This window comes from Staurois parvus, unplaced genomic scaffold, assembly GCF_062004578.1.
Source record: "Staurois parvus isolate SC_StPar_1 unplaced genomic scaffold, SC_StPar_1.0 ptg000925l, whole genome shotgun sequence".
NCBI lineage: Eukaryota > Metazoa > Chordata > Amphibia > Anura > Ranidae > Staurois > Staurois parvus.
The window spans coordinates 656,237-682,730 of record NW_028318721.1 but is presented as its reverse complement, the minus strand read 5'-3'; the positions used below and the strand labels follow the sequence as shown (position 1 = coordinate 682,730).

The 26,494-nt window shown below is 40.5% G+C and overlaps 1 protein-coding gene across 1 annotated transcript; it reads left to right on the top strand.

Annotated features, from left to right (window-relative positions):
- The first annotated feature begins 3,463 nt into the window (after positions 1-3,463).
- Positions 3,464-24,921, top strand: LOC149442004 (actin, alpha cardiac muscle 2). Its single transcript, XM_089656645.1, has 7 exons — positions 3,464-3,620; positions 15,849-15,989; positions 17,711-18,035; positions 19,392-19,553; positions 20,264-20,455; positions 20,547-20,728; positions 24,555-24,921. The coding sequence occupies exons 2-7, from the start codon at positions 15,861-15,863 to the stop codon at positions 24,696-24,698; spliced, it is 1,134 nt and encodes a 377-aa protein (XP_089512771.1). The 5' UTR covers positions 3,464-3,620; positions 15,849-15,860; the 3' UTR covers positions 24,699-24,921.
- The last annotated feature ends 1,573 nt before the right edge of the window (positions 24,922-26,494 follow it).

Sequence of the window (26,494 nt, the reverse complement as noted above, 5' to 3'; positions counted from 1 at the left end):
TGTCCTGCGCTCCCACGATGTCCCTCCTGGGTTCCGTCCCCTGCGACGTCGGGACGTACGGGGACAGAACGGCGGGAAATTTGAAAATGACAAAAAGTGACATTCACTAAATTCATTAGTCTAAGTTCACATTTGCAAAAAACCTCTAATGCTGACACTAACGCAAACTATAGTGTTAACACACATTTTTGACATGTTTAATGTGCATTTAAAGTGCATTAGAAAACGAACCCCAGAAGCCCTCCAAGTGATTTTTTTTAAGGGGGAAATGTTTTTCCATCTCACTGATATTTGATCAACGCTTGTCAAACACTGTAAACGCTACAGATTTGTTTATGGAGCATTACCTCAGACCTAAATGAAAGGATTTGACAAGCTACACCTCCTCCCACACTTGACATGTAGCTTCATTTTTGCTGCACAGCAATGCAACTGCTACATGTTTTTTAAATGTTAACAGCTATGTCTGCTGTCTGTATTATCCATTTTAGGCTGCTTTGCTAGGTGTTCAAGTAATATCAGAAACACACCTCAAATACCCATTTTTAATGCCAGTGTGAACAGGGCCTTAGACATTGCAGAGTGTGCTCTTTCCAAACTTCCAAAACTCTCTTCTTATTGCACAGGGACATTGCCAGACATGTCCCATAATGTGCTGGCTGTAAACCCTGTGTTAGTTTGGCTAAAAGTACCACTTGCATTGTCACTAGGGTGTTCACTATCTTTATCCATCCTGTGAGAATAGCTAGCTGATATGGGTTCTTTTTTAACATTGTTAGAAAATTACAGTGTACATCCACAAATACAAGAATACAACGTAGGTGAAGGTGGAGGGTGCCGCACTGAGTTATAGTGCTCCACCATATAATTGTTAATCCCACTTCAATCTCAGAAGTGCCTCCAAATGTAGCCCTCTTTTTTTGGGGGGGGGAGTTATGAGAAATGGCCCTTCCAAAACAGGATATTGCACTAAACCTGTAGGTGACTAAGAGACCCAGAAGCTTCACTAAGTGGAAGAGTGGGACTGATAACAAAGTTGGCAGTGCCTCCACCCAGGAAATGGCCTCTATGAACAGAGGAGATTCCCTCCTGGGAAATTAACCAGTAATCTAATCAAAGGATTTGAAAGCAGAAGAACTACTGCAACCTACATATAACATTAATCATAAGCATATAGATACACAAAAGTATAGAAATAATACAAGCTTTATAAAAGAAAAAAATAACAGTACATACATTCAATGCACAAACAGATATTATCAGCAAAGGGCCCAATAGGGGTCCTGGTGGAGTTGTATAGATGTAGTTATTTATAGAGGTAACTCCAAATGAATTTTGCAGCAAAGTCCCATTGCAGGGCCCCCGAGGGTGATGCAGCATCTGTCTTTGTGTTGAAGACAAGATCTGTGGTGAGAAGAAAACCCTTCAACTGTTACCCAACCAGTCTGGAATGCAGTCCTAGTTATCTGCCACTGTGCATGTGAGATAGTAATAGGACAGATATACTGTTTCTCAAGAGGATTACACTCAACATGCTATGGGCACTCAACAGCTGCAGTTAAACTATTAGAACATAGAATACTTGCATAATCATCTCTTATGTGGTTGAGACTTTCTCTCTCCACTTCTTCCTTCCATGATCTTTTCCCAACAATCCATTCAGGAAGTGACATACATAATTTTAAATTACAGTGTGATACTAGCAGCTGACAGTAGAGGGCATCAATTTCCCTACACAGACTTGTAAATGTTTTACAAGTCTTGAGAAAGGGGTGTGAATGTTTTACATGCCTTCTTGAAAAAGGGGCATGTCCCTAAAACACAGTTCTTGCCTTCTACACCACTCATTCCACTCCATCCCAAAGTGCTGCCCCTGAGCTGCTCAGCATGCTCAGTGCTTGCTCTGGCTGACAGCTCTGGCCAACTGTCATCCCAGCTACCTGTGTTTAGACTATAGAGATTTTTGGTACACATTGGAGTATTTTATTACGCAAGTGGATATTGTCTCTTATGTTTTAATAAATGTTATTTTATCTATTTCTGCACTCTTTTGAAATGTTTTGGGTGTATGGAGCACCTGTAATCAGTGTACATTCTCCCCTAACTGTAAGTTCAAGGAAGCTGTGCAGGGAGTGGGCGGTAGAGACAGGAGTATGAAAGCAAAGCTGGTCAAAATTTGATCAGTTTTTGGGCCCCTCTGCTCAACAGAAATCACACAGGGCGGACCCTTCAGCGGATCAGCTTGCTGAGCGGGGTATCTCTCTGAGCGGATGAGCAAGCAACAGCTCTGGTACTGCAGAGCGGACACAGCCCACTGTCCTCTATGGGTGGTGGGATGGAAATGGACCACCTGTCTGTTTCCATCCATCCCATCAGATGGATAGAAGGGGAATATGCATCCGTATCTTTTTGGTGGATTGGATGTCAGCGGGTGTAAACGGACACATCCGTTATGGAGAGGAGAATAGAGGTTCTGATTGGGTCCACCTGAAAAACAGGCAGGGGAATCGGATCGGAATGTCTGTGTGAAAGGGGCCTTAATCGACTTCTGCCAAATGTACATGTTGGAAGACTTTCCAACAATCAGTGGCTGCAGAGTGCCTCTGTCAGAATACAATCTCCTGGAAGGGGAGATTCAACATTTTTTTTGTGCGTGTGGATGGTGTAGATAGGGAAATTTGTTTGTTTTTTTTTTGTTTTTTTTAACTGGTTGGTTATCACTGGCAATGGCACCAGTTGAGATAGAACTTGTCACTTTATTAATTCCCCCAATATCTTTACTAAAGTGGTACTTTTATAATGAGATTTTCAGTGTTCCCATGGTGCAGTTTATTATAAAAGCTTAGGGCTGGCAAACAACACATATTGTGGAATTGTTGAACTGTGGTGTATTTTTCTGGGAGAAATTTTTACTAGGGTTCGTGTATCACATTATTCACTCCAAACAACCCATAAAGTGAAGAATATTATCCTCTGTGCGATTGAATTGTTTTTTCTATTATTAACCTGCACTGACAAGTTAAACTAGAAATTCAGCAGCTATTTAATAAAAAGGTCGGGTTTGCTGTCATGGAGCACATTGAAACATTGGTATTTTTAACATTTGTGAATCAGAGGTGTGGGAATAATTAGGTATTTCAACTACTCTGTGCTGGGTCCGATACTGTAATATCTGTGTGTGATTAGTCAACGACATTTGTGCCATTTTAAATCTTTGTCCCTTACCATCTCCTGCAGCGTTCTAGTACAGGGGGATTATCGGGACATGCTTTGCATGCCACAAATCCGCCCTCTTTCCTTGCTCTGTCAGCCGCAGGACTGGCAGGAAGAACTGGCATTCTAGAGCCCCGAAGTGAATCCTTTTACGGTTCCAGCCTCTTTTCACCTGGTGCCCGGCCAGACTGACCTTGTATGGGCACCCTGCGGACAGTAAAGGCGCCCAAGGGGGGTAAGGTCGGTGCCCAAGAACCTAATATGGCTAGACAGAAAGTAAGAGATCATAGGGAGGAAGGGTGGGCAGCGAAGGCCATGGGTTATATATATACTCTTACCCTTTATACTGGACCGTAACCTGAGCGAGCTGGAGAGTTAGCACTGCCTGAGACGGACCGGAGACCAAGGTAAGAACACGGCCCCGAGTCTGGAGAGATAGAGCAAGGGGGAAATATTTAGGAAAAAAAAAAACAAATTGAATGAGAGTGGCAGCGAGATCTGCACGTGGAGGGACAGCGCTAAGTAATTTTTATTTTACCTTAGTCACACAATCGAAACAGGATATGGTGGAAGTTAAATGAGAATGAAGAGCTACTAAACGAAAATAACAACTAATAACAAGTATTACCAAAATTATCAGTATTAGGAGTTCAGCATAATAGAAGTGTATGCTAAATCGATAGTGTAAACATAATTACAGCGCCAGAATACAATAGTTTATTAATGGATAATTACGAAACATATAAAACATCCCTCAACAAACAAAAAGCGAGTCACAATTTTATAGGTTCTTTGCAATTTAGGAATTGTGTTCTCATAGTACTAACACTGCAGTATTTGCACGTCACACGGGAAAAGAAATGAATGATTGTGCTTGAGAAGGACTGAACATACCAGACACTGCAGGACCACGTTGGTCACAGCCTCGACAGTCAAATAAGTTACTACCAACTAGATCAGTTTATATTGCTTTTTTATTGTTTACTCTTACATAGATTTATACAGTGAATTAAATGTTAGGCGTGTCAGTAACGTTTATATTTTAAATGGTAGAACAGATGACAACTGCATAATTATTTAAAAAGATAGAGTTGACTTAAGTTTTGCACATCCTTAATATCTTAATATTATTATTATATAAGCTATAAACACTTGAAAAAGGTGAGTTTTATATATATATATATACATTGAGATTTATGCTTTCTACATATTAAAGACCAATTGAGGCTTCTTTTAATTCAGTTAGGCTATATACACTTTTTAGCAGTAGTATTTGCTGAAGACGCACACTAGAAAACCAGACCTCTACTCAACACACAGCTCAGCGGTCCATGTCTCCAGTGGTCCAACACACCACCTGCCCAGTATTCTGATCAACAGCGCTCACACTTCCTTGGTGAAGGTATTGATTGGAGCATTAGGTAGGGGGTGTGTCAGGCCACTGAAGACTCCAATCACCATGCTCTATATCAGTGTTCAACTAAACTAATAGTTTAAGCAACTTCCACACTAGTAGTACTAATGGAAAACCAGTTCTCTGGTTTTCCATTAGAGGTGATTTATTCTTCCAAGGCAAATACACCTTTGTACACTGGTATTGATTAGTGTTCTAATGTTTCTCTTCTTCAGTTTCTTTCCATTATTCAACTGTTAGTCCAATGCTGACAGAGAGGAACAGGGGATGGGCAAACAAAAATTCTGTGCTTAGGCTCCTTATTAACCAATTATATAATTGGTTGTTAGGATACCGGTGGCTGGAATGCTGTAATCGTGCACAATAAAAACCTTTTTGTAATTAAAATGTAGGTTTGATCCACTCAATGGCTTGTATACAGTTTTTCAGCAATTTTTAGGTATTTTGCCAAGGCACACCTGAAAAAAACTGAGAGCACCCCCTGGTTGAAAAAGACTGCTCTATATTTAGCAACAGTCTAAAGTCTTAAAGTGATTGTAAATCCTCACCTTACAAAAGTACCAAATCAGTTTAACCACCAGAGGATTTTATCCCTTTCATGACCAGGGAATTTTTTGGACTGCGCTAATTTAACTGGCAATAGCACGGTCATGCAACACTGTACGCAAATTACATTTATTTCACACAAATAGAGATTTCCTTTGGTCACCACTGATTTTTTTTATTTTTTGTTATATAAATGAAAGAAGACAGAAATACAAAAAAAATAATTTTTTTTTACTTTCTGCTATAAAACATTTCCAACATGCTTTTGGTAAAAACATCCCAATAAGTGTATATAAATTGGTTTGTGTGAAAGTTATAGTGTCTACAAACGATGGTATATATACTGGAATTTTTTTTTTTTTTTTTTTATACTAGTAGTGGCAGTGATCAGTGACTTATAGTGGGACTGTCATACTGCGTAAGGCAATCTGACCATAACTGACACTGGTTGGGAACTAAGTGACACTGACACCTCCAGTGACACTAATACAGTGATCAGTGATAATACTGGAGTAAACATTGGGATGGGCAATCAAAGGGTTAGCTGTGTGCCTAACCAGTCTAACGTGTAATGTGTCCTGCTTTTACAAGAGATGTGAATCTTACCCTACTGTACAGCACTGAGCATACCCTTTGGAGCTATATAAATACTGTATAATAATAATAAAGCAAAAAACAAAACAAAACAAAAAAAAAACAGCCACATCTCTGCTCTGTGTACAGAGCTCTGATTTGGAGTAAATACAGGGTTCTGTACTTATTTCAAGAAAGTATAAGTGAGCGCATTGAGGATGAACAATAATGGTGTGAACTTCCTGCGCTACTAATCTAATGTAAAGAATGAAGGAGAAGCTGCCAACATTAAATAATATACCCGTGATTGAAACTAAATTCATACAAAAAATTTTTGGGATATATGAGTAGCGCCACATTTATTTTTGTATGCATACACATAGGATATTTATAAAATAATAATAATTATACCAGATAGCCACTAGCACTAAAAGAGTATGGGTAACAATCCCTGGTAACGTAATCACAAAACTGAAGAGTGCAGTGCTTTCCCAAATTATATAATTAACTATATATGTATGCAGACGGTGCACAGTAGGTATAAATTGCTCTACGTGCAAAACTGTGCAATGTGCAAATAATAAATAACAATAATCTCCATATGATGTCAATCAATCAATATACGGTAATAAATATTGCATACACAATTCAATATTAAAGTGCTATTGTGCAAATTGTGCAATAAGTGGAGATAAAAAGTCCATAATTATCATATGTATTCAAAAAGGTATAAATAAACGAACGAGAATTTCAACAGGAATTGTCCATTCAAACGATAAATCCTGTGCCAAAAGTGCAATGGTGCATGTGTCTTTAAAAATATCCACCACTTCTTATGGGTGTGCACTCACCAGAACTCTGATGTATTGGTTACATCTGGGTACAGGGGTAGTAGGAAAGGTTAAGGGTTAATCCAGCATCCTCTCAGTACCAGTAGAGCATGCCTCTTTAAATCTGGGGAAGATTTGCTCAACCACAGGAGCCAAAGGGATTTCTCATATAGTGTAGTATTTATTAGTATTCCATGGTAAGTAAACATAAATCAGCACAAAATCAGCATTCCATGTGGAGAAATGAAACAAGTACCAAAAATGGCCGCCGCTCCTTGCTCGGGAGTCGACAGCGTGACGTCAGTAATCTGGCTCCACCCAACACGTTTCGTGCGACAGTACGTCCTAAGGGGTATGCCCTGGTGAGTGTGTACCCATAAGAAGTGGTGGATATTTTTAAAGACACATGTACCATTGCACTTTTGGCACAGGATTTATCGTTTGAATGGACAATTCCTGTTGAAATTCTCGTTCATTTATTTATACCTTTTTGAATACATATGATAATTATGGACTTTTTATCTCCACTTATTGCACAAATTGCACAATAGCACTTTAAGTACAGGACACTTATACCCCTTTCCTGCCCAGGCCAGTTTTCAGCTTTCAGCGCTTTCGCACTTTGAATGACAATTGCGCGGTCATGCAACACTGTACCCATATTAAATTTTTATAATTTTTTTGTGACAGAGATTTCTTTTGGTGGTATTTAATCACCTCTGGGTTTTTTATTTTTTGCTAAACAAACCAAAAACAACTGAAAATTTAAAAAAAACAAAGTTTTTTCTTAGTTTTTGTTATAAAATTTTGTAAATAAGTGATTTTTCTCCTTCACTGATGTGTGATAAGGAGGCTGCAGTGATGGGCACTGATAGGCTGCACTGATGGGCGCTGATTGGTGGCACAGATGGGCACTGATGAGGAGGCAGTAGTAGGTGGCACTGATGGGCATTGACAGGCATCATTTATGGGCACTGAAAGGCGGCACTGACTGGCACTGTTAGGTGGCACTGATTGGCACTGTTAGGCGGCACTGATAGGCAGTACTGACGGGCACTAATAGGCGGCACTGACTGACACTGATAGGCGGCACTGATAGGCGGCACTGATTGGCAGCACTGATAGGTGGCACTGACTGGCACTGATAGGTGATACTGAAAGGGCACTGATATGTGGCATTGATGTGCACTAGTAGGCCCTGATATGTGGCATTGATGAGGCACTGATGGGCACTGGCAGGTGGCACTGATGGGCACTGACAGCTGGCATTGGTGGACACTGACAGGTGGCACTGCTGGGGCTACACTGATCATCACTGCCCTGATGATCAGTGTACATGTCCCCTCTGAGGGATGCCGATTACCGGCTCTCCTCTCCTCTTGAGCTGTCAGCGTGACAGCTCATGAGGAGAAAAATGCAGATAAGCGGCATTTCCCTATTTACATGTGGTCAGCTGTGATTGGACACAGCTGATCACATAACCGAACCGACATCTTCAGCTCTTTCCATTGATCTGTGATCCACTGTGTCCGAGGGACACAGCACACCACCAATCGCCGTTCTGCGCACTCCTGGAGCTGTGCATATGACGTCCTCCCAGAACGAGAGAACCGCCTTGCACGTGTCATTACCTTATATGGCGGGCGGGAGGCAGTTAATATTGAATTGTGTATACAATATTTATTACCATATATTGATTGATTGACATCATATGGAAATTATTGTTATTTATTATTTGCACATTGCACAGGTTTGCACGTATAGCACTTTATACCTACTGTGCACCGTCTACATACAGTCATGGCCGAAATTGTTGGCACCCTTGATATTTTTCCTGAAAATCAAGTATTTCACACAAAAAAGGTATTGCATTAACACATGTTTTGCTATACACATGTTTATTCCCTTTGTATGTATTGGAACAAATATAAAACAGAGGCAGAAAAGCAAATATGACATAATGTCACACAAAACCCCAAAAATGGGCTGGACAAAAGTATTGGCACCCTTAACTTAATATTTGGTTGCACACCCTTTGGAAAACATAACTGAAATCAGTCGCTTCCTATAACCATCAATAAGCTTCTGACACCTCTCACCCGGAATTTTGGACCACTCTTCCTTTGCAAACAGCTCCAGGTCTCTCTTATTGGAAGGACACCTTTTCCCAACAGCAATTTTAAGATCTCTCCACAGGTGTTCAATGGGATTTAGATCTGGGCTCATTGCTGGCCACTTCAGAACTCTCCAGCGCTTCTTTGCCATCCATTTCTGAGTGCTTTTTGACGTATGTTTGGGGTCATTGTCCTGCTGGAAGACCCAGGATCTTGGACGCAAACCCAGCTTTCTGACACTGGGCCCTACAGTGCGACCCAAAATCCTTTGGTAATCCTCAGATTTCATGATGCCTTGCACACAGTCAAGGCACCCAGTGCCAGAGGCAGCAAAACAACCCCAAAACATCATTGAACCTCCACCATATTTTACCGTAGGTACTGTGTTTTGTTCTTTGTAGGCCTCATTCCGTTTTCGGTAAACAGTAGAATGATGTGCTTTACCGAAAAGCTCTATCTTGGTCTCATCTGTCCACAAGACGTTTTCCCAGAAGGCTTTTGGCTTACTCAAGTACATTTTGGCAAACTGTAGTCTTGCTTTTTTATGTCTCTGTGTCAGCAGTGGGGTCCTCCTGGGTCTCCTGCCATAGCGTTTCATTTCATTTAAATGTCGACGGATAGTTCGCGCTGACACTGATGCTCCCTGAGCCTGCAGGACAGCTTGAATGTCTTTGGAACATGTTTGGGGCTGCTTATCCACCATCCGGACTATTCTGCGTTGCAATCTTTCATCAATTTTCCTCATCCGTCCACGACCAGGGAGATTAGCTACAGTGCCATGGGTTGCAAACTTCTTGATAATGTTGCGCACTGTGGACAAAGGCAAATCTAGTTCTCTGGAGATGGACTTGTAACCTTGAGATTGTTGATATTTTGCCACAATTTTGGTTCTCAGGTCCTCAGACAGTTCTCGTCTCCTCTTTCTGTTGTCCATGCTTAGTGTGGCACAGACAGACACACAATGCAAAGGTTAAGTGAACGTCTCTCCTTTTTATCTGCTTTCAGGTGTGATTTCTATATTGCCCACACCTGTTACTTGCCCCAGGTGAGTTTACAGGAGCATCACATGCTTGTAACATTCTTATTTATCCGCAGTTGTGAAAGGGTGCCAATACTTTTGTCCAGCCCATTTTTGGAGGTTTGTGTGACATTATGTCGAATTTGCTTTCTTTCCTCCCTTTTTTTGTTTTGTCCCAATACACACAAAGGGAATAAACATGTGTATAGCAAAACATGTGTTAATGCAATACGTTTCGTGAGAAATACATGATTTCCTGGAGAAATATCAAGGGTGCCAACAATTTCGGCCATGACTGTACATATATAGTTAATTATATAATTTGAGAAAGCGCTGCACTCTTCAGTTTTGTGACAGGGTTCTGTACTGTTATTCGCTAAGCCGGTCAGCAGGTCCTGGCCATAAATCATTGGCCGGGACCTGCTGATTGACTTGTGCTGTGCCAAATGACAGCACAGATGGGGCGGCAGATGTGTGTGTGCATGCTTCCTACCCGGAAATGCTGGATGTACGTGATCCAGTACAATATGGCCACCCCACAGCTGTATGTATATATATATGTATATATATATATATATACACTTTCATTGTACTGATTACACTGGCTGGGAAGGAGTTAACATCTAGGGGCAATCAAATAAATATTATATCTACTGTATACACAAATGTTTTGCTTTTTATTTCTGTTGTAACCACTTACGGACTGCCCCCTTGAAAACCTGATCAGTGTAGCCCCAGCAGTGCCACCTGTCAGTGTCCATAAAAATATAATACATGGGGCAGTCCATAAGTGGTTACAATAGAAATAAAAAGCAAAACATTTGTGTACAGATATAAAAAACATTAAATACTCCATTTTTACATGATCACTGTTCATGAAAAGCTATGCTGGGGGGGGATTTGCCAGCAGAAGTCTTGATCATTGGAAGAGAGCACGCTGGGTTCCCAGAATAGCTAGAGCTGACCACAGTGTGCTCTCCTGCCTAGCACAGTCAGTTTTTAATAGGGACTAGCAGGAACACCAGGGATTTCACACAAAGGAAGCAATAGAAGGAAAACAGGATAACTTTCATAAAAGTACATGGTACAGCAGGCACAAATCAGGAATACATATTCAGTTGTACTGCGTGTGTTTTTCCAATTTTGTTTTCTGATATACACTTTAATTTATGAGTGCATGATCTAAATGTGTGCATGATGTAAGTATGTAAAATATTTCACATTAAATGAAAAAGTCTGGTCATAGGTAGATATCTCTGCAAGAAAATAGTAAAGCTAGCCATACACTGATCGAAATTAAGCCAATTCTGCAGGGACCGTCCAAATTTCAATCACTGTGTGACTGCCCCTGCTTGACAGAAGGTGATTGTTTGCTTGACTTCTGTTGAAGGGGCATACTTGAAAACGTTTATCGATCAATGGCTGTAGACGCTGATCAGTGTATTTTGACAGCAGCAAGTCCCGTTGCCAGATGACAATCAGTGGACTTCAAAATAACCCCAACAACAGCTCTCCAGCAGTAGTCCCCATAAGAACTCCCTATGCCTAATTCAGGCAAGCATTTGCACCTGTTTCAGTAAAATTACACATGTGTGCAGCTTAATTTGGATTGCTCTTACTACTGTCACCTTAAAAATCTATCGCTGTGGCAGCAACAAATTCTTGAGGATTTACCACCAGTTCTCTGTTTAGGAAACTGGTGGTAAAACCAAATCTGAGTACTGTCGTTCCTCTGTACTGTGCCCTACCTGTGCTGGGAAGTTGTCATGTTTATGACAGCCTTTAGAACAGTGCTTTATCACCTGCCTCATTTAGCTGTCTGACAGGAGATTCCTCAGTCAAAAGCTAAATGTAAGCAGGCACTCCATAGTGGAGTATATTGAAACTGCGTGACTTTATTAAATGGATAAAATGCACTCACATATGTGGCTTATTGGGGGTGGGTAGGTATACTGGAAGTGTGAACTGGGTAACCAACAACCGGAGATGAACATCCAGCCTTGGCCACAGGCATGGAGGGATGGACAGAACCCAGACACCAGCACCGCTGTGCAGATGTCAGTGCCGCTGCAGATGGTATCCGAAACCCAGAAGTGAAGCTGCAACCAAGGGACCTCCTCTACCTGACATCACTTGTGGTGTGTGCGCAGTCAGAATGCATTTCAAGATGTTGTCACCTCTTCAAACACTTGGCCCTTGGCTGGGCGCTTACCATCTCCAGCTGTCTGTTCTCTAGTTCACACCTCCAGTATGCCAAACCCACCCCACTAAGCCAGTTTTGTGAGTGCATTTTGATAAATTCAGAATGTTTTAATACACCACACTATTGAGTGCCTGCACTGTTTTCTATTTTCTAGTTGTACCTTAAATGGAGTGTCCCCTCTTGGTTTCTCAGCAGCAGTTGCATAGTTAGATCAGTTGATTTATAATTAGTTTTGGGCCACCCACGTTGATACACTGTCTTTTCATTTTCAACTAGTTTATATTTGTAATGATGATGTTTCGATGAGGATGGTGATTTTTTGCTCTAATGCCATATATTCGTATTTCCCTTGATCAATTGCACAGATTTTCACTGGGGCTGAGCACTGTTGATTCTGTGGAATCTACTTTTTGTTCACTTCTGCATCAATTGTAAGCATAAATGCTGGGGATACAGCTGATGTCATTAACCAATTATGGGCAATGCCCATAATTGGTTAAGCAAAACAATAAATCACCCAGTGGCGATTAAATACCACCAAAAGAAAGTGAAAAAAAAGATAAAAATGTCATACTGTATGGGTACAGTGTTGCATGACTGCGCAATTTTCATTCAAGGTGCAACAGTGCTGAAAGCTGAAAATTGGCCTGGACAGGAAGGGGGTAAAAGCACCCTGTAGGCAAGTGGTTAAACCCTTGAATTTTCCATTTTCATTCTTTTTTTGCACTAGCATGACTAAATTTACAGAGTTTGGATTAAAAAAAATTCAGTTACTATTTTTTCTGTCCTTTTTATTTTTTGCTTAAAACAGTAATAGACCACAAAGAAAAAAAAAAGGGGTCCCCCACTGGTTTATCCCATAATGTGCTGGTATGCATCACATACTAGCACTTTGTGACACACTTACCTGCACACAGAGCCCTCCAGCACAGCGCTGTCACAGATCCCCCAGCACTTCCATCTTCACCCAGTCTTCCTTCTGGGTTTGTGGCCTCTGGCTGTTTGAGTTGCCGGGGTCGCAATGACTTCACCCCCTCACATGCGCGTGGGAGTCCCGGCCATGGCATGGCACTCTGCATTCAACAGAATATTGTGTGTCATGAAAGCAGAGCGTCACTTCCCACGTTCAACTAACGTCATCAGCAATTGCCGATGTTTATACCTGCTTAAATGGTGCACGTTTTAATAAAGTAATATCTACAGGTAAGCTTACCTGTAGGTACAAATTACTATAGGGGACTTTACTACCAGTTAAATGTTTTTATTATTACTGAGAATTATATTAAGGTATAAAGGAGGGTATGAAAAATATTCTGACTTGGGTGTCAAATATGCTAGGGACGTCACTGCAGCAGCAGGTGTAAGTACAAGAGAGGTTTGGAAGATATCCATTTGCCTATTGTTCTCAATGAGATATCTGCCAGTCTTTTAGTATAAGAGCAGTTTATTTTACAGAATTAGCTTTTTTGAGATACCTTTATTCTTAATAAAAAACTGAAATCTGAACACATGAAAGGTTAATAGCCATTCTATGCAACTCAACTTGGGTTTTAAATGTAAATCCTAAAGCTGGTCATACTGAAGATTATAAAGACTGCACGATGTAAGGCCATATTAACAATTAACTTGTGTTTTTAACAAGCCAAAAGAGAATAAATAACAGAATTGAAACCTTTTAGTTAATTCTGTTTGACATGTGTAAAGAAAATACCTGTACAAAGTACCAGAAATCTTGTTAATGCTTGCCTTTCTGTGCTTTATGCTTGTGCTGAACCTGCTACAATAGTTCACGGTTCTTTAGGAAGACTACACAGCTCCTCTGTGTACTGAAGAAGATGAGAGGAGGAGGTGTTCTGTAGTTCTGTCCTAGGGTGACACTCAGTTTGTTTATTATTGATTATGATTAATATGAGTAGGCAAGAAATAATTGAAATGAAATGTGGAAATTAATATATGGTTTTAAATACACTTTAAGGTCTTAAATACACTACAAGGCCCAATTTGACCATGGCTAACAACGATCAGGAAAGCATTGGACTGTGTTGGGCTAGTATGTCAGACTGAAAGTTTTATTATAAAAGGAGATGCCTTAAAGTCCAACTTCTGGAAACTTTAAAATGATCCCTTGCAGTGAGGCTGCACACACACAGCAAGGGTACCTGCTCATTTTGTCTAGGGGAGAAGAGAACTGCTTTTACTTATCTGATCCTCCACTCCCCTGGTGCTCCCTCATGCTCCAGCAGTGGACTGTCCCTTGGCATCATCACATCCAATGCTGGACTGTGGACTTTACAGTGGGCATGATAACCTCAGCATACCTCCCAATTTTTGAACTTCAAAATGAGGGACAATTGACGGAGGAAGTGACCTGTGGCGCGCCATGGCAAAAATGGGTGTGGCCAAATGCTTAACAATGGGAGAGGCCTAAGGAGCGTGGTTAAATAAAATTTGGCCTTCCTTGTACTTTTAAAATATGCTTTGATTGCTGTGCCACAAGCAAGACTCTCACGGACACAAATCCCAGCACAATCATTTAGAAAAAAGAATAAAAAGCTTCCATTACAAATGGTTTTGCACAGACTATGGAAGAGGGCATTACACAAAGCATGGAAGAATTCAGGAATGCATTATGCACAGAGTGTAGGATTCAGGAGTGTGCTATGTACAGAGTGCAAGGTGCAGGTGTGCATTTCATACAGAGTGCAGGATTCAGGGATGCTATACATACAGAGTACTAGGTTCAGAAGTTTGTTAAACCGCAAAGACACCAATTAAAGATACACTTACGTCTATAATCTTGATTAACAGCATACAGGAGCTGAGGCAAGAATGCAGGCATCATATGGATAACAAATGAGTGCAGCCGAGCAGGACCTGCAGCAGTGTGAACATCTAGAACAGCCAGAGATTGGCGAACAAGCTGGCTGGGGTACGACTGCAATGAGAGAGAGTGCAGCTGTCAAGTCAAATCTGTGATGTCTGGGATGGGCGGGGCTGATATGCTCTGCCCCCTTTTTTATGGAAAAAGCTGGCATTAATACAATGCCAACCGGGAAAAAGGTGGCAAGGGGCAGGCCAATTGGAACTACTGCATGTGCACCCACAACGGTGTATAATTCAGGTTTATTATATACTGCTGCGGGTGCACATGCAGTAGTTCATATTGGTCCTGCCTCTTGTCACCATCTTCCCTAGCCAGCAATGTATAAAAGTCGGCTGTTTGTCTATGCAGTGCTGGTTTGACAAAGGGGGCAGAGCCCCTGAAATGCATATTGGCCCCGCCCATCCCCGACATCACAGGTTTGAGTTGACAGCTGCATGCTCTCTCTCATTGCAGCTGCAAGCACTGCTGGCTTGCCCGTCTATCCCTGGCTGTGCTAGATGTGCATAATGTTCACACTACTGCAGGTCCTGCTTGGCTCTAAGTTAGCATATAAAGAATAGATAGAGTAATGCGAGACAAAGCCCCTGTACACCTGGACCATGGGACAAAGGTGAAAATGTGGGAAAGTCCTGCTCAATCTTGGACTGTTGGGGGGTATGACATAAGGACAGTAGACCACTGGAGCATGGGGGAGAAGATGCTGCGGGGACCAGTCTGGCAGCAAATATATCTTTTATGTGTCCCCTAGACCTAAATAAGTAATTAACCCTTGCAGAGCCCCACTGCAATGGATACTTTTTCCAGGTGCAGGAAAACATCATCAGCGTAGGCTCAATCTTGGATAAAACACTAACAATCAATCAAAAATATCCAAATGTGCCACGTTCCAAGATCAGTCCAAGATCCTAGATCAAAGATGGTGACAGACACAGCTATAGCTACCATTAAACTAACAACCCTTATTTGTTATACACTATTGCATGCATCTTTGGTAATGTTGGTAATGGTTGGTAATCTATAATGTTGGTAATGTTTACTCATTTACTCTTAAAGAAAGCTACCATCATGTGTGACGATGAAGAGACTACTGCACTTGTTTGTGACAATGGCTCCGGGCTTGTAAAAGCTGGATTTGCTGGAGATGATGCCCCAAGGGCAGTATTTCCATCTATTGTTGGGCGTCCCCGTCACCAGGTACGCATATTTTAGAAAAAGTATTAATTTTATTAAGTATTAATATTAATTCAATTAATTTTCAATAAGGAATACAGTTAAGATGGATTGTGCAATTGTGCAAAAAAGAGTTATAAGATTTTCAGAATACGCAAAAGAAAACTTCACATTTACTTAAAATAATTATATAATATAATAATTGTTAAACAAATATGTTATGTTTAACATTTAACATAGAACTGTCTGCAGGCCCTGTCATTGCAGGCTTGCCTGCATGTCCACAAAAATCTTATGTTCTGCTTTTTTGATCAGCTCATTGCCTTTTTCAGAAGATCACACTCAGATATTAATTACATTCCAGCTATCTTCCTTAAAGCGGAGTTCCACCCAAAAGGGGAAGTTCCGATTTAATGCTCTGTCCCCACTCCCCTTTGGGGAACGGGGGGGAGCGGATACCCGAATTTGACTAGGCGATCGGAAGCGGAAGTTGTCCTCCATCTCTCCCCGTAGTCTTCTGGGACTTCAGAAGACTACGGGGCCTTTCACAAAGCTCAGTGCTTCTCACGCATGTGCAGTGGGCACCCAGCTGTAAAGCCGCAAGCTTTCACAGCCAGGTGCCCACACTAAAGATGCCAGGGAGAGAAGACGGCCGGTGAAACCAGCGGTGGTGAGGACCCCGCTGGACCGAGGGACAGGTAAGTGGCTGTATTTTAAAAGTCAGCAGCTTTTTTTTATGAAGGTATAATATTTTTATAATGAAGGTAGACCCTTCCTTTCAGACATAATTTTGAAAAAGAGTATGAATCTGCAGATACATGTGCTAAGATCCTTGCATTTTTTTTTTTTGCTAAACAAAACTGGGAATGTACAGTATATGCCTTCCTTTTTTCTTCTCATTGTAAGATTTTTATATGATTTATAAAAAGCAGATATTTATGTATGCCTAATTGTCTTTACAAATGAACATACACTTCAACATAGAGAACAAAAGGTCTGGGTTTAACTAATTAAAACTGGTTTTACATTATAGTGTAGGTTATCTAGCAACGTGTTTGTTTGGGTCCCATTCTAAAATAAATAACCCTAATCCAAGATACATGAGGTGGGACATTGAAATCTTTTAGAACTTTTCAGTCTTGAGAATACACAGAATTGAGAGGGTAGTTGTTTCCAGAAGCAGAATTGTTTGACCACTCAAAGATGGCTGTAGAATGTCCTAGAAAGAACACAGGTTCCAAAAAACAAGATCCCTTGAGGATGGGGAGGGTGTGCCCAGAATCAAGAACTGCAGGGACTACATACCTGTACCCTCTGAGTCCATAACCATAACAAGCATCAAAATAGAAGAGTTAATTATTGGCCTTTCAAGTCACTAGGGTTAATCGATACACATTAGATGCGTTCAGACAAATTGGGATTGATTTACTAAAAGCAATTAGGCTGCTCACTTTGCTAGCTTAGTGAATGAGGTGAAATAATGTTGACTACCTGTTTTTTTACGGGTCACAGTAACAAATCATAATAGTCCCTCTGTTTTATTTGCTTTTTCACATGATTGAACTGTCTTATTACAACCAGACTAACTATATATTTATTGAGTGAGAAATGATGAAATGATAAAAATCAGACTTTCTGGGGGAAAATATCTGCACAGTGCATTATAGGTAATATAGACATATTTTATGCTACAGATAAAATCTGTTCAGCATTTCTGATCTTATATTTCCTGGTCCTTTTTTCAGGGTGTTATGGTGGGTATGGGTCAGAAAGACTCCTATGTAGGTGATGAGGCCCAGAGCAAGAGGGGCATCCTGACTCTAAAATATCCAATTGAACATGGGATCATCACCAACTGGGATGATATGGAGAAGATCTGGCATCACACCTTCTACAATGAGTTGCGTGTTGCCCCAGAAGAACATCCTACCTTACTTACTGAGGCTCCACTGAACCCGAAGGCCAACCGAGAAAAGATGACCCAAATCATGTTTGAGACCTTCAACGTTCCAGCTATGTATGTTGCAATTCAGGCAGTGCTTTCTCTTTATGCTTCTGGCCGTACCACTGGTGAGTAAAAAAGAAACAACTGCTTTAGCTAAGAGTAACAATTTTTTAAATATATATTCCAAAATTTATATATGTTTCAGTACATACCACTGTAAATATTGATAACACACACACATACACTATATGATCAAAAGTTTGTGGACCCCTGACCATCACACCTACAATATACGAGTTTGTTAAATATGCCATTTAAAAACCATGAGCATTGATACACAACTGAACAACACTAACAGGTTCCACTGGAAAGTGTGTTTGGGAATTTGGCCCATTTAGTAAAATGAGCATTTGTGAGCTCTAGTACTGAGATTGAACGAGAAGGTCTGGTACGCAATAGGCATTTGAGTATATCTTAAAGATTTTCAATAGGTCACGGTAACTCAGGTTCCTCCACACCAAGCTCATCAAACCATATAAATTTGTACCTGACTTTTGGGCATAGTCATGTCCTAAAACTGCTATTACAATGTTGGAAGCACACAGTTATTTAATATTTCTTTGCATGCTGTAACATTAACAAGAACCTTCATTGGAAACACCTGCACGCCAAAATTAGGAGGGGGTGTCACATACAGTAATTTTTGGCATATCGTATCTGAGATTATCAGTTTTCCACAAACTTTTGATCATATAATGTATATAATGTGTACATATAAGATATATAGATAGTATGTACTGTACTGTATATAGTATGTACTACAAAGCGGCTATAGCACAATAAACCCATAGCCAGTAATATAGCAACTTCTGATATTCCTGCCCTTTTAAATACCAACCTGCACCATGTAATAGAAATGGAGATGTGAGTATTTAGGTCCTAAATAGTTTCATATATACAACCATGAGATACTATGGAGGTGTTTCCCTCACCTATAACAAACTCTTGCTTGTAGAATGGGGATTCTCATTTACCATATAGTGCAAAACAAGTTCAAGCTGGACAGCTATGTCAAAGTGATCCCTCACTGGCCAGTCCCAGTATCTCTTGTACATAGGAAACTATTTAGGGAATGAACACTCATATCACCCATTTCTTCTGCATGATGCAGGTTGACAACTAAAATAAGGGCTGGGATGTCTGCAATTGGCTATAGCTTATAGTTAATGAGTACTGTGCTTTAACCCCTTTGTATTACGTTTTGAGTAGTTTGGTGTTTTTTGTGGATCCACTTTGTTACTCGCATAGAAACCTATTTTTACCTGCTTCCGGCTTTTGCTGTCCTCCCTTCTTAAAGTTAAAATAAATATGTGTGTGTATACACAAACACACACACATACTGTATTTAGTCAAAAAGAAATTTGCATAATTTTGAAAACAATTTGTTATTTAATGCAAAGTTTTAATATTTTTTACTCTAGGTATTGTGCTAGACTCCGGTGATGGTGTAACCCACAATGTCCCCATTTATGAGGGTTATGCTTTGCCACATGCAATTATGCGCCTTGACTTGGCTGGTCGTGACTTAACGGACTATCTGATGAAGATCCTTACAGAGCGTGGTTATTCTTTTGTTACAACTGGTATGCTTTTACCTGAACTATAATGGTAAAATAAAAACTGTTTTAGTTCTCAGTTAACAGTCAAGTAAAGTGTGTTTTTTAGGGAGATATTTTTTTGCGATATTAATGTAGTATTGTGGATATGTATACATTTTTAAATGCTTGTTCTGTTTTTTTTTCTGAATAATATATGATTATTAAACAAACATATTCATAAGATTAGAGGAAGGGTAAAATAGCACATGCAGCAATACGTAACTGCTGAGGTGAGATATCATCCACACATAAGACATGTAGTGGTTGATTTACTTAATAAATAGAATTTGTTCACTTTGGAAAGGGTTTACTTAAAGTGATACTAAAGTCTTGTTTTAAAAAAATAAAAAATAACAAACATGTCATACTTACCTGCTCTGTGCAGTGGTTTTGCACAGACCAACCTGGATCCTCCTCTTCTCGGGTCCCTTTTTGACTTGGCAGGACCTTTAATCTAATGGATTCAGTACAGTATACAATAAAAGTAGCATGCTTTCAAAACATTTATAATGCATAAATTATTAAGCATACACAAAAAAGGGTCCTGGATGAGAGGTTCTGGTTTATGAGCTTAGGGTCAAAGTAACTAAAGCAAGTGCGTTTATGTCAAGACAGATGTGTTTAGGGTGTGTAATTTACAATCTAATCATGTTTAGATGTAAATTGAAATCTTTAATTTATTCACCACTTTACAGCTGAACGTGAAATTGTTCGTGATATAAAGGAAAAACTGTGCTATGTAGCTCTAGACTTTGAGAATGAGATGGCCACTGCTGCTTCCTCTTCCTCCTTGGAGAAGAGCTATGAGCTGCCTGATGGGCAAGTCATCACAATTGGTAATGAGCGGTTCCGTTGCCCAGAGACTCTCTTTCAGCCATCCTTTATTGGTAAATAGTAATGTATGGTTTCTACTACCAATTTTAAAACCAAAATTGTACAGTTTGATTATACTAATACTATTTTACCTAAATTTATTAGGTATGGAGTCTGCTGGCATTCATGAGACAACCTACAACAGCATCATGAAGTGTGACATTGATATTAGGAAGGACTTGTATGCTAACAATGTCATGTCTGGTGGAACCACCATGTACCCAGGTATTGCTGACCGTATGCAGAAAGAAATCACTGCTCTGGCTCCAAGCACAATGAAGATCAAGGTAAATGACCTTAAAAAATATTTGCCCTCAAAACAAAAATGTGTCTATTATTCCTTCACTATGGTCCATTATATACTTACTGAGCTCTTTATATGAAATTATATGGCTAGTCACTTTACAGAGCAGTGATTTGTTGCTCTCACATACTCCCTTTCTGAACCACAGTTTCAGGCTCACCTGCCAATCCTGAGAGCCCAAGACTGAAAATCCATCTCAAGATGCTGAGCCAATGTTTCCCAATTTCCCCTCTGTGCAGTGAACCTAAAAGTTCTCAGCTATAAGCACTTTTGGGTTCACATCCTGCAGTTTTTGCTCAGCAAAAGACAGGCAGATTGGGGATTTTCTGTAACCAATCTACTCCCTAAAGGGGAGATGTGTCTTCCTAAAAGGACTTGCTACACTGTTTTTACTATCACATAAATGTCAGTCCCCTTGTAATGGTAAAAAGTTTAAAATTAGTTTAAAAATATAAATGTGTTGAAACTCGACCCATCTGACTGGGATCACATTTGGGCTAACACAAAATCATCTTCGCAGAACATTGTAGCATTGGAAACGAATTATAAAGTTTTAACCCGCTGGTACTTGGTCCCAGCGAGAATTGCAAAATTTACCCCTAATTACTCGCCCAACTGTTTTAGAGGCTGTACAGACTTAGGGACGCACTACCATATGTGGTGGGATTGCCCAGTGGCCCGGGTCTCTTGGGATGAAATTTTCACCATACTATCTACACTTAGCGCTATCACTTTAAGACCTGATCCAACAACAGCCCTACTCAATCAGTGCCCCCCTGGCGTCTCCAACTCGCAATTCAAGCTCCTTATGCAAGTTACAACAGCGGCTAAGCAGGTTATAGCGAAATCCTGGAAATACCCCACCCTTAGTGTTGCTGCCGTCAAATCCAGAATAACACAAGCCATGATACATGCAAAGGTGGAAGCCACAATTCTTGACACGATCCCTAAATTTTTGCACACATGGAACCCCTGGGTAGAGCGCTTCCTCCCGTCTAACTTTGATGAATCACTCCTTCTCCCTTGATTTCTATATTGTGCGCCCAGAATACTGTCAATAGTCCTCCGTGGGCAACTCATGGAGTCTGCTGTAAACTAGCTGATTGTCTATGGAAGTCATCGCTATTGTTTTTTTTTTGTCCCATACCCTCCCTTCCTCCCCCGTCTGATCCCCCTCCAAACTTCCCCCTACTTCTTAAATGCACTTAAGAGACGTTACTTGGATTGGCTGGGACGATAATGTCATCTATTGCCGACTCTTATGTTCTTGCTTTTGCTTGCATTGTATAGACATCTGTAATGTGATCCTCATTCATTTTTCTTCAATGTCCTATAGCCTCTTCAATGTCCACTGTATATATACAATGTCTCCTTGATTGTGTTGTTAAAGTTTTCTCTTTTGTTAATAAAAATGTTTGAACAAGAAAATATAAATGTGTTTAAAAATATAATGAATATTAGTATGATGAAAAAAGAACAAATAAAGGACGACACCACCGCCATACATGCACACCTAGGTTGCATGTTCGTACATAAATGCCAACTTCAGAACACATATTACATGTCACTGTGCATGCCAAAGTCAAAGGTAACTGTAATTCTGGCCAATTGGGGCTGCACAGTAGCTAAATGGTTAGCACTTCCACCAAGCAGTACTAGAGTCATTAGTTCAAATCCCAGCCACAGCACCACCTGCCTGGAGTTTGCATATCCTCCCCGTGCCTGCATGGGTTTCCTCCCACACGCCAAAGACAGGTTAATTGGATCATGTCTAAATTGGCACTAGTATGTGTATGTATAAATGTACATTAAGGACCTTAGATTGTACACCCCTTGAGGGTTGCTGACTGATGTGAATGTACAGTCTATATATGTAAAGCACTGCATAAACTGACAGTGCTATATAAATACCTGAAATAAATAAATAACAATATATGGTTACATTTAAATGAATGAGCTGTAAAGGCTTTTAAAATTATTAGTTTTAGCAATGATATTTTTTTGCCTCTTGTGCAGGTGTACAAGTTTTCAGACTTGACATACACTGCTCAAAAAAATTAAAGTAACACTTTTTAATCAGAGTATAGCATTAAGTCAATTAAATTCCTGGGATTGTGATCTGGTCAGGTAAGTAAGCAGAGGGGATTGTTAATCATTTTCAGCTACTTTGGTGTTAATGAAATTAACAACAGGTGCACTCAATGGGCAACAATGAGACAACCTCCAAAACAGGAATGGTTTTACAGGTGGAGGCCACTGACATTTTTTTCCCTACTCATCTTTTCTACTGTTTTTCCCTAGTTTTGCATTTAGCTAGGGTCAGTGTCGCTACTTGTAGCATGAAGCGATACCTGGACTCTACAGAGGTTGCATAGGCAGTCCAACTTCTCCAGGATGGCACATCAGTATGTGCCATTGCCAGAAAGTTTGCTGTGTCTACCAGCACAGTCTCAAGAGCATGGAGGAGAGTCTAGGAGCCAGGCAGTTATTCTAGGAAAGCTGGACAGGTCCGTAGAAGGTCAGCAGGACCAGTTTCTGCTCCTTTGTGCAAGGCGGAACAGGATGAGCACTGCCAAAGCCCTACAAAAGGACCTCCAGCAGGCCACTGGTGTGAATGTCTCTGACTTCATGAGGGTGGCCTGAGGGCCTGACATCCTCTAGTGGGCCCTGTGCTCACTACCCGGTATAGAGCTCGATTGGCATTTGCCAATCACCAGGACACCAGAATTGTCTGGGCCGCCACTGGCGCCCTGTGCTTTTCACGTCACTGATGAGAGCAGGTTCACCCTGAGCACATGTGACAGACACGAAAGGGTCTGGAGAAGCCATGGAGAATGTTATGCTGCCTGTAACATAGTTCAGAATGACCGTTTTGGGGGTTTGTCAGTGATGGTCTGGGGAGGCATATTCATGGTGACTTCTTACAGGCTATACAATGGCGCCCTGACTGCGATTAGCTATCAGGATGAAATCTTTGGACCCATTGTCAGACCCTACACTGGTGCAGTGGGTCCTGGGTTCCTCCTGGTGCACGACAATGCTCGGCCTCATGTGGCGGGAGTATGCAGGCAGTTCCTGGAGGATAAAGGAATTGATGCCATTGAATGGTCCCCATGCTCGCCTGACCTAAATCCAATAGAAAACCTCTGGGATATCATGTTTCGATCCATTCGCCACCGCCAGGTTGCACCTCAGACTGTCCAGGAGCTCAGTGATGCCCTGGTCCAGATCTGGGAGGAAATACCCCAGGACACCATACGTCGTCTCATTAGGAGCATGCCCCGACGTTGTCAGGCATGCATACAAGCATGCGGGGGGCTATACTGAGTACCACTTTGAGTTGCTACAATGAAATTTCAGCAAAATGGACTATCCTGCTGCATCATTTTTTCACTTTGATTTTCGGGGTGTCTTTAAATTCAGTCCTCTGTAGGTTGATAATTTTCATTTCCTTCAAACGATGGGGCATCTCAGTCCATAACAGTATAGATATCCAGTATGATATTATTCCCCATTGAGATCTGATGTGTTTTCAAAGTGTTCCTTTAATTTTTCTTGAGCAATGTATTTGGTATCAACACAAGACATTTTTATATTTTATATGTTACAAAAATAGGGATGATATTTTGTTTTTGTGTACTTTTTCTTTTTTTCTTAAATTTTTATTGAATATTGTGAATATTTCCTTTCAGAAAATATATATATTGGAGGTGTTACCTAATCTTTAGAAGCATTGACTGAAAATGAATGAAAAATTAAATAGTTGGCTCATTAGCAAAAGGGTTAAACATCTTTATTTTGTCTCACAGATCATTGCTCCACCTGAGCGAAAGTACTCTGTTTGGATTGGGGGCTCCATCTTGGCTTCTCTGTCCACCTTTCAGCAAATGTGGATCACAAAACAGGAATATGATGAAGCTGGTCCATCTATTGTCCACCGTAAATGTTTCTAAATACATTTTTGGTCTCAGATCAAAAGGATTTACCATATGTACAGTATGTCTAAACAGCCATGTAACTACAGAGATAAAAATACCTGGCTTTTTTGCCACATTATGACTCTAAAAATGTAAAGTGTACATAAATTATCATTTATTTTACAGTGCTTTACAATTTGGAAAACAATGAACTGAAGCAAAAGAATGTCAAAATGCAATAAATGAGTCATGTATATCACTTATGTACTTATTAGTTATAAGGCCTCATTCACAAAGGGCGTATGCATCCTTAACCCATGTGACAGCTCTGTTAGGAATACCCACATGGGGATACACGGAACGCGCATCCCTGCACACGCAAACTGTCCGGGCTTGATAAAAGAATGAAGACTTCTTGCTATGCAAAACGAAGGTTTATTGTGTGGGAGAACGATGTATGCAGATTATTATTCTGATTGCTGTGCCACTGCTTTTATATGCTGATTACATCTCAAAGACATGAGCTAATACTACGTAACATATTACAGAGCCAATGAGATGTACATATTCAACATAATTTTTTCTTTAAGTTCAAAGCCCCTGTTGCCTTCTGACTGAAGGCCACATATGACAACTGTGATGATTGATTGATCGGTAGATACAGACTAACATATGACCAGTTGAAGGACAGATTAGGCGAGTGTTCTGATTAAGCAGTAGAAATGAACTGACATATGACATATTACAAGACATAAAATGAAGGTCATCTAAACTATTATCTCTACTGCATAGCAGATGTCAATGAAAAGATAAAAGATGTGACAGTCTTTAGGTTAGAAATTGCAGTCTTTATCAAAATGGCAGTGGCAGGTTATGTTGAGGGCAAAGCCTTGCAAATGTCTGTAAGTTTTCAACTTGTACAAAATTCACATCATTTCCCCTCAAGTTAATTTCCTGAACATACCTCCAATGATTTTGTACCTACTCATGTAGCCAGAAGAGATCCACCACCCCATAAAAACTTTCCTCTCAGAAGGAACAGAAGTCAAAGTGCTACTAAACCCAGGACTCTGTCTGGTCTCACAGTACACACTACATGGACATTCAATTACTTTAGTAAATATAAACTGCTAAATACCTTTTCTCATCATCAGAGCAGTCTTGTGACTTCTATCAGTGTTCAGAAGAGCACTGGTTAAAGCTTGTAGGAGGAGTTTTCTTTCTGCTCTAGGAGGACAGTGGTGATTCACTTGGGAGAGTGCTAATTACATGCACTCTCCCCCCCCCCCCCAAAAAAAAAAAAGCTCTCTAGCAATACAAACCAAACTGGGCATGTGCAGAGTGTCCCCTCTTATCAGGAAATAAGAGGAGGACACAGGAAGAAGGGGAGGATCAGAGAAGTCAGGATCAAACAGCATTTTTACATAATGCAGAGAATTAACCTCTTAGGTTCCACAGTGAGTATAACATGTGAGTATATACAAACTGATTTTTCTGTTGTGGGTTTAATCCACAGACAGACTAGAACTGGTGTTGAAAAGAAACAAATATGTCATCCTTCTGGTTAGGCCATTTAGGTCTTTAGGCTGGCACTTTAGATCTCTCTCAATGTTCGCTGGGAACTTGCACGCCTTGACTTGGCATCATTGGTCTTCCCCTCCAGGCATACACAGGAGTCTTTCAAGCTTCAGCAATGGAAGAGTAGAGAAGCATGCTACTGGGATGAGCTTTTGGCAGAGTTACTGGGATCATCTCAGGCAGTTCCTGGAGGTTAAAGGAAACAGCTTTTAAAACAGCAACAATCTCCAAACAAGGATTAGTCATGTCTTCGG

What these genes read in the sequence shown, in the direction of transcription:
- LOC149442004 (XM_089656645.1), top strand. Translation starts at nt 15,861, where the DNA reads ATGTGTGACGATGAAGAGACTACTGCACTTGTTTGTGACAATGGCTCC. An exon ending in TTATTCTTTTGTTACAACTG is followed by an intron (nt 19,554 to 20,263) that starts GTATGCTTTTAC and finishes ACCACTTTACAG; the next exon opens with CTGAACGTGAAATTGTTCGT. An exon ending in CAAGCACAATGAAGATCAAG is followed by an intron (nt 20,729 to 24,554) that starts GTAAATGACCTT and finishes TTTGTCTCACAG; the next exon opens with ATCATTGCTCCACCTGAGCG.